Genomic DNA, 9,688 nt, shown 5'->3' on the forward strand with positions numbered 1-9,688 from the left:
CATTATGATCTGGCAGAGCGATAATTACTTAAATATGTTCATATCGCTAGAAAAGCAAAAGGATCAACTGGGTCAGGTTTTACCTACAATTACTTGAAATGCTTTGGATAACATCCTTTTTCGATTCGGGATGGCTTCGACCATTCCCGGAGCCTGGCAATTAGTTAATCATAGACAAAAGTTTTCCTTCACCGACGACAAAGAACCTCTTAATCCATGGGATTTGATATTCCGATTAGACTAAAAGAAAGGTAGTACGGACCTTCAATTCGTAAATTGGAAACATGAGTTAATGATGACATCATTGAAGTTTCACCCAAATGGCGAAAGTAATAATCTCATATTAAAAGTGAGTAGCTCAATATGAAAACTTATATGTACTTAGACATCCTTTCTTTAATGACTAGCTTTTAATAATGAATTCTATCCAAGTGCCTAACACACATCCAATATTCTAGGATTTCAATTATAATGTCAAATCAGATTCTCTATCATGTGGATTGTTTTTTTCTTTCTATGGATCCTCTTTCTTTTAGGGTAATCACTCTATCATGTCACTACTCCATTGTACACTAAATTCGCTATCAGTGAAATTTTTTTCCCAATGTTCTGCTACATGAGTGAGGCCTTGAACTCTTTGTGAGGCTGACTCAGGAGTCTACTTAGTACTCGGTCATTCAGATTAGGAGTTGAGTCAATTTGTTGACTCCTAGTTTGTCTTCTTGGATGACTTAACTCAGTGAGTCAATCTAAGTTTTCCGAGTTGAACTGAGTTTAAGAATGTCATTTTTTGAACCGTAATGTGTCAACTTGGCTGTGTTAGGTCAATGAGTATAATTAACCAAGTTTCCTTAGTTAATATATCAAAACTTTAACACTAATAATGTAGCCGCATGGCAAATATCTATATGACCATTCAATGGAGGATCGGTACTTACTCTAGTCTATACTATTCTATTGGGGGAGGGTGGAGGAAAGTGAGAGCCTGAACCCATGGTCTCCAATAGGATGAGTTTTAACACTCCACACTCTATCAAGATTACGGAGTTCCTCGTCTTAGTTCCTTTATTATGCCATATATATATATATATATATATTTTTTTTTTTCTTATTTATTTATTTATTTTTATTTTCTTTCTCATACTTTATCCTCCAGGTTGAAGGTGCATATCTAGCAGGTAACAAAAGCACGAGCAATTGGGATGCATTCACCCGTTTATCAGGTGACTATAGTTTTTATTCTCCCCACCCACACCCAACCCCACCCCCCAAAAAAAAAAAAAAAAAAAAAAAGAAAGGAGAGCTTGTGCCAATTGACTGAGGATCTTTAATTATGAATTTTATAAGGAAAAATCAAGGATGGAAGCAATGGAGATGTTGCAGATGATCATTATTATAAATATAAGGTAATTTTGAGTAAAATCATAATTTCATAAGTACATTTTCAGAATATGCATGTAAGAAGTTCTTATTGAGTATATTACTACGAGTTGTCAAACAGGAAGATATAGAGTTGATGGACTTCTTGGGAGTAAATGCTTACAGATTCTCGATTTCATGGTCTAGAGTCCTCCCTAGTAAGTTATACACAATTTGTTATTACTTAGGCTACGTTTGGTTGCAAGGGATATTTAAGGGGCAGGTAATGATATAGTCATATGAGGTAATGATTATATATATATTTTTTTTTAAATATGAAAATTTTACTTCCTTTCTCTTTAATTTTCCTTGCAACCAAACAGAGCCTTAGTATTTAACTTTTCAAAGGATAAATTTACCTGGAGGTTTTGATGCCATAAATATTTATCTTAACATTAATTAGGGGGCAGGTTTGGAGAAGTTGATCCAACTGGAGTTGAGTTCTACAACAACCTAATAAATTCACTCTTACTCAAAGGTAAATCTCTTTTTTGTTTTGTTATTTAGATTAATCTTACATCCTAACCTATATATGTAGATTACACATTTGAATTTGATAAAAAAAAACATGCATACCTCTTATATATATTTTGTTGTTGTACTAGGGATACAACCATTTGTTACATTGAACCATTTCGACATTCCTCAAGAGCTTGAAGACCGATATGGGTCATGGCTAAATTCACAAATACAGTGAGTATATTGCCATATTAGCATCTTAAGGCCTGATTTGGTTTGATTTCTATTTTAATTTCAGATTGATTTCATAAAATTGTCAGAAGGGGTGGTGGTGGCGGCGATATGATGGTGGTTGTGACCATTAGGAGAAAAAAATTGCCGGTTTTTATTTTTAATATTTTTGCTTTGCCCTTCAAATTGACTACATGCTCATTAAACAGAAAGATTGAAATCAACAGTTTTATTCTAGTTGACTTCTAATTTAATAAAATAAGGTGTAAAAATTAAGCCAAACAATTTTAGAAACGGAAATTACCCGATAAAATTGAATAGAAATCACACCAAATCAGGCCTAAAATACATTATTTATGATTCAGATAAGAATCAAATCTATTGCATATATAAGGTTGCGTTTCGTAACGTTTCTGTTCCACAAACAACTTTCGTGTCAAAAACGAAAATTTCAGTTCCTATGTCAAAATGTCGTTTTTTTTTTTTTTTTAACGAAATTAGAACGACGGAACTACCTTTTGTTGTTTCGTAAATTCTCGTTTTTTCCGTTTTTGTTTTTAGTTTTAGTTTTAATTTTTTTTTTTTTTTTAGTTTAAAAAAAAAAAAAAAAACGAAACACACCATAAATGCACCAAACACTTTATTCCGTTTTTTGTTCCCATAAAACAAAAAAAAACTCCAAAAACATTTTTTTAGAACATTACCAAATGCAGCCTAAGTATTTCTCAAGGAAATTAATAATTAATGTAAGTAGCTAGCTGGAACTAACTCCATTAATATTAAACTATGATCAGGAAAGATTTTGGATATTTTGCGGAAGTTTGTTTCAAGGCTTTTGGTGATAGAGTGAAGTATTGGGTTACATTCAATGAGCCAAATATCATGGTAAAATTTGGTTACATCACTGGGAAATTTCCTCCAAACCATTGCTCCACCTCTAACTCTACTCAATCATCTGATGGGGGTTGCAAATATGGGAACCCAGCGATTGAGCCATATATTGCTGCTCATAATGTCATACTAGCACATGCTAATGCAGTCAGCATCTACAGAGAAAAATATCAGGTACAAGTAGTACTTCTAGCTAGCTAAATTTATTTATTTATTTATGATTATTATTATTATTATTTATTTATTTATGATTATTATTATTATTATTATTATTATTATTATTATTATTATTATTATTATTATTATTATTATTAATCATCTATAGAATAGGAATGAAGGAACTGATAATTATGTTTTTCATATATGTTTTATGGGATTAAAATTTAAACTACCCTAGCTAAATTTTGATTCAGTTTTATTATTTTGAATTTCTTCTAAATAATGAAATTAATGAAACTTAGTTTGGAAAAATGTATTAAGATTATAGCTCCATTGATTGAATTCAACAGGTGGATCAAGAAGGCATGATTGGGATTGTACTAAACTCAATTTGGTATGAACCACTCCGAGATATCCCGTTTGATCGTTTGGCTGCACAACGGGCTCTTGTGTTTTATCATGCATGGTAATTAATTCATCAACAATTTTGCATATAGATCTAGGATACTAGTTAAGTTGCATAATAGCAACATGTTGGTCATAGATTTAAAACTTGAAAAAACCACTCCTGCTTCGCAGAATAAGGCTGCATGCATTTGCCCCTCCCATATCTTATAGTAGCAGGAGCCTCATGCACTGTTTTGCTCTTTTTATGTAGGATACTAATTAGTATGTGTACATAACTAATTAATGGGGTAAAACTGCTTCTCAATCCTTTCTCAATAGTAGAAATATTATTTTGTGTCTATATTCATTTCTAATATTTATCAATTACCAATATATATATATATATATATTTTACAGGTTCTTGGATCCCATAATATATGGAGATTATCCTCCTGAAATGCGTCAAATTTTGGGTAGGAGATTACCAACGTTCTCATCAGAGGAAAAGGATATGTTGAATAACAAGCTTGATTTTATTGGAGTTAATCACTATACTAGTCTTTATGTACAAGATTGCTTGTTCTCTCAATGTGATCTTGCTACTTCAGAAGTGGATCCCTCTATCTACATCACCGGAGAAAGAAATGGCCAACCCATTGGAGATCCAGTAAGGGAGTAGGAAAAATAATTAAAAAATAAAATAAAAATAGAGACCATAATTTAAGGTCAATCAATTTGATCACAAGATATATATATATATATATATATTTTTTTTATTTATTTATTTTACTCAGGCTAACTATGTTTTCCTTGATAATGTACTTCACTTTTCCAGACAGCAATGGAAAACTTTTATGTGGTTCCTCATGGAATGGAGAAAATGGTCATGTATTTCAAAGAAAGATACCTCAATACACCAATGTTCATCACAGAAAATGGTACCGTATATAATTTTTTGTATTTGAATTTAGAGAGAAAGAGCACTTTGTCAATCGTCGAGTGCAGTTCCCAATTATTTCAAACCATATTCATTATTTTCTGTGCTACATTATTGATGTATATATTGGCGCGCTGCCCTTCAATAATAGTTTGAACTTTTAGATAAAACAGTAGTGAACATGATATCAGAGTAGGTTATAACTAACCACTATTGTTGCTAATTTGCAGGGTATCCAGATGCAAACTATCCTGGTGTAATTTCTATTGAAGAGAGGCTGAATGACATAAAGAGAATAGAATACCTGAACAGCTACTTGGCTTCCCTTACATTAGCCTTGAGGTATAAATTCTACATTTTTTTTTCTTTTTTCCTGTGTGTGTTATTTATAGAATTGAGGTATTTTTTTAATATAATATAGGAATATATTTTTGAATGGTAGTGGTACGTGCGGAAAAATAAGATTGCAAAATGTCCTTCAATGATAACCGTAGATTTTTCTGTGTTGAATCGCAATCGTTGAACCTTTTCCTCATTATTTCACCTGAAACTGACTGTCACGATGACAACAAGTCATTCTCGGTAACCGAATGGAAACCGTATTCCCCGTCTCTTTCTCTCTCTTGATTCTTAAATCCGAAAAGCCATTAAAGTGTTAAAACTGGGGCTATTCGTATTCATCTGTTGAAGCATCAGTCAGTTCTAGAACACCAACCCACCTATTCACTTTCTTCCTTCTTCTATCTCGATTAAACGACCAAATATACATCCGAAAAGACCCAATTCCAATTCCAAATCCAAATCCAGAGAGGACCCAATTCTAATAATCTCAATCAGTTATTGTATCTTTCGGAAAAAAACAACCAAAATAGATGGAAACTGGAGAAGACGAGCTCTGATAAAATCTGAACATCATCATATGAAGCTTTCTATACTTTAATTTTTATATAATTGTCAATATTTTAAGACGGCAACCCACAAATCTTCGAAAGATCCATTAGAGACGAGCCAAATCCTAATCGAATCATCCTCTTTGTTCATTGCTTGACCATAGTTTTCATAGAAAGACTCATCATCCTCTTTGTTGAATCATTGCTTAAACCTTAATTTCGAATCATTATCCTATTCTACCCGGTTATCTGGAGGGGAAGAAGTTGGAACTGTTACGTCTGAGTGAGACTCTCTCTCACCCATACTGTGACTATCACAGCAGGTTAAAGATAAGAATGACTTGATTTGTCCACCCTAAAAACTGGGAACCAGTTACAATATAGTAAAATTAATTAACGGTTTAGATTAATTCTTAATAAATGAACGGTTTGTATTAAAAGAAAGTGAAAACAATGTTGCAATAAGTACGTCCTACTACCACTCGCCCTATATTTTTTTTCTCAAGATGAATATATTTCGGACTTGGATCCTCTGTGGTACAATAGGGTGCCTGGCAACCCGAGGAATGCCTTGGGCTGTGTGCTACCCATCTTGAACTCTGTACTTGAGCGTTTCTGATCATTGGATGTGTGTCAGACGCCCTGTTGCATCACAAAAGAATTCAATCAATATATTTTGTTCTCGAGAGAAATATATACTACTTTAAAGGATGGGGAAATGAAAAATTGGGCTTGGTTATTGTCCAAAGTAAGGCCAGCAAAAACCAAAACAAGCCAAACCCAAGATTTTTTTTTCATTTTTTGATGTGTTTTATTTAAGACTGGAGAGAAACATAAGACCTTTATCAAAAAATCGAAAGAGAAACATAAGCCACCAATAGGCTGGGCCGGGCAGGACCAGGCCAGGCCAAGCTGGGCCAAAGTGAAGCCGACCATGTAATTAAAACCGTACGACCATGCCTATCTCAAAATAGGATAGGCCAGGCCACCCATGCATTGCCGTTCTTGCCATCCATGCATATATTCATAATTAGGAGACTGATTGCTGTCAGGCTGCAGGGCCTGCACTTGGCCTATGAGAGAAAATGCATGGGGCATTGAAAAGGGGTAAATTTTTTTTTTATAGGGACAGGGTGGTTATATTCGCCTTTTTAGTGTCTGAAGGAGGTGCCACATAGCTTGGGAGTCTTCTTCCCCTTATTAAAATTAAGGAAGAAAAAGCACTACCCATTTGCATGTGTCTATGTCTAGACACAACAGGCGTCGAAAGCCCATAATACTTCATGCCAAAGATCCTCCTACACTCCCCCCCCCCCCATTGGCCCATACGTTGGCGTGTATCTATAGTAAGAGGGTAGCATTCTCTTTCTCTTAAAATTAAATTTTTGATACACATTCTACATGCATCTTGACGGACATTTGTGTACATCCATCCATCGACAGGAATGGAGCTGATGTAAAGGGTTATTTCATTTGGTCTGTTCTTGACAACTTTGAGTGGCTAAATGGGTATACTTTACGATTTGGACTCTACTATGTCGACTACGATACATTACAGAGAATACCAAAGCTATCTGCAATGTGGTACAAACAATTTCTCCACATATAGATATCGATGTATGTTGCTAATATAAATATGTTATGGTCGATGTGATCATATGATTGGACTATTGTGTCATCATTAATTCTTACTTCTTATTGTATAATGTCAAAACTATCCCTCTCTATGCCAATCCAATAGTACCAATGACCATGATGAGGGGATTCCTCCTTCACCATTGTTGGAAAGTAAACTTAGTTTTTAGATTGAATCTCGAATATCCATTAAGTTCATGGAATCGAGTGAATTTGGGGACTGGACAATAATTAGTTGAAGCACATGCCTCAACCTAAGCCTAAGCCTGAGCCTGAGATTGAGTCCAACTTTTTGGGCCCACCATAGGATTCAGGTTTTCCTAGGTTTAATCATGCTCAAATAAGGTTTTTTCACGGTAATAATTGTAATGAGGATGACGACTATATGAAGGGACGAAAATAATCATATAAGAAGTAGTGAAGAAAGACATGCATAGTTTAGATCTCGACTCAAGTATAACTTCGAATAAAGCTATTTGAAAGGCAATGATCTCTGTAACATACCTTATTTAGATGAGATGTTGTATAGATGTTATTGTTGTACTATCATCACAAAATAAAACACATAAACCCAACTCTGATAACCTGCGGTAGTCATATCTATGCACATAGAACTTTAATCCCCACCACATAAATTCCCTGAATCCATTTAGAACAAAGATTCAAGTCATACTTCCTTATAGAAAAATCAATAATTGAATTGTTTTACTTGGGTTAGGTTTAGATGTTCCAAGAATCACAAAGTTTCGGGTCATCCAAATAAACTAAAAAGATATGACAATAATAGATAATAGATTACGTTTTTTAGTCCAATTCATGTGAGATGTTCATTCCTTTGAGTTTTTTTTCTCCATTTGTTTGGTGGGGCATGTTTTGCCTGGTTTGGGAACCTCTTCCCTCCTTTCCTGTTGGTTCTTAGAGTTTGCCTTTCAATTTATATTTTCTTTATTCTTTCTTTAATACATCATTATTTTACTTCAATTAAAAAAAAAAAAATCTCAATTATGGAAGATGACCGGAGGTGTTCAATCCTTGGGCATGATGGTCCAGCTGCCAAAATCCTTTTACCAAAGTTAGCAAATAATAATACATGTCAATCAGTTTCAATTTCTTTATAATATTAGTAAGAGGAAATTACACTCACCTCCCTTGTATTATGCCACAATATCACTTTCCACCAATGTACTTTTATAAATACCAATCCCCTCCCCTCTAGTTTGAAGATTCTTTCAATCATCCCATTAGTCACTGACAGTGTTAATTACCTTGTGTCTAATACATATACTTTCTCTCCCTTTTTCCACCTCTACTATGTATTTGGACTTTGATCATTGGTTAGACCTGATTTTAAGCTCTCCTGACCCAGAAAAGAAGAGAGAGTGCAACAAGGTCTTCTCCTTCCTCTTCGCAACTCATCTATTGCAGGACAAATTGCACCTGCAACTTAGGGTAAACTCCTCCCTCTTTGCTTTTCATCTCTCTTATCATCGCACCAAGGGTCTCTACTTTCCCCTTTTGTAGCTGAAAATCCATTCCACCCCAGTAGGCAGCAATCCAATAGACCACCACGGTTCTAATTACAAAATCTCATCTACAAGACAAGACATTAACTACCTTAATTTTAATTTAATCCAAAGAGAGTGATATAGTGTTTATGAAAGCAATTCCAAATTCCAATCTCCATCTTCAAGAACGTTGACTCACAACAGCAAAATTAGTACAAATAGAAAAACCCCAACAATCTGGAAAACAAGAAGAAAATTCCTATATTTCCATGAGGTGAGCTTCAACAAGAGATCGATTATTTCAGACTGTTCGACCACAATCAACGATAATCCTTTTTAGGGCTCTGAAGGTCATTCTTGTTAGTTAGGGATTAAATATTATATATTAAGGATGAGGTCTTCAAACTGACAAACTAGAGGGGAGGGCAGTGGTATTTAAAAAAGTACGTGAGAGAAAGTGATATTAGGGCATAGTACAGGAGAGGGGAATGTAATTTCCTCTATCAATAAAAAGCAACCAAAAGAAATGAAGCTAATTTTTTTTTTATTTTTTTTATTTTTTTGGAAGAAGAGAGGCTAATTTACCTCTCGCATTAATGCACCAACAAATACTTTCCACAAGAAAACACAAAACTTAAGATTTAGTTTTAAATGCGAGATAAAATTAAAAGAGTTCTAGAACATAATGGAGTTAAAGCCGTGCCACTCTAAAGCTTAATAAGCCATTTAACCACAGAAAGGAAAATTTTCAGCTACTACATGTAACATATTTGTATATACTTATCAAACAAAAAAAAAAAAATGTTATATATTAATCATATGAAATATTATTTAATGTACAGGTTGTTTTGATTGGTTTTAAGAAACGATTCCACCGCTAACCTAACCTAAAATCAACACAGATTACAAACTCAAGCAACATCAACATTTAAGGGCACATCTAAAACTCATGGGAAAATGGAACAATTTTTCTTCACATTATGAAGCAATTTAATTATAATGCGTTGGACTAAATGATCCATATCATAGCATGTTATGTTTGTCTCGAATTCTTGACCCGTTTTAAATATTGATCCACTCTGACAAAATTTGGTGGTAACTTGAATGTGGTGGTAAAAAATGGGTCGGGCTGTTAGGCCCAAACCTAGTGCCTATCACTGATCTCGTAAGGGTAT

At 34.1% G+C, this 9,688-nt stretch overlaps 1 protein-coding gene across 1 annotated transcript; it reads left to right on the forward strand.

Annotated features, from left to right (window-relative positions):
• Positions 1–1,129: 1,129 nt before the first annotated feature.
• On the forward strand, positions 1,130–6,982 carry LOC122079307 (beta-glucosidase 18-like). The gene is made up of 11 exons (XM_042645673.1): positions 1,130–1,223; positions 1,348–1,406; positions 1,502–1,577; positions 1,823–1,897; positions 2,025–2,112; positions 2,904–3,174; positions 3,510–3,625; positions 3,964–4,213; positions 4,382–4,484; positions 4,714–4,825; positions 6,817–6,982. Exons 3-11 carry the CDS (start codon positions 1,517–1,519, stop codon positions 6,980–6,982), a joined length of 1,242 nt encoding a protein of 413 aa, XP_042501607.1. The 5' UTR covers positions 1,130–1,223; positions 1,348–1,406; positions 1,502–1,516.
• The last annotated feature ends 2,706 nt before the right edge of the window (positions 6,983–9,688 follow it).

This window comes from Macadamia integrifolia, chromosome 1, assembly GCF_013358625.1.
Source record: "Macadamia integrifolia cultivar HAES 741 chromosome 1, SCU_Mint_v3, whole genome shotgun sequence".
NCBI lineage: Eukaryota > Viridiplantae > Streptophyta > Magnoliopsida > Proteales > Proteaceae > Macadamia > Macadamia integrifolia.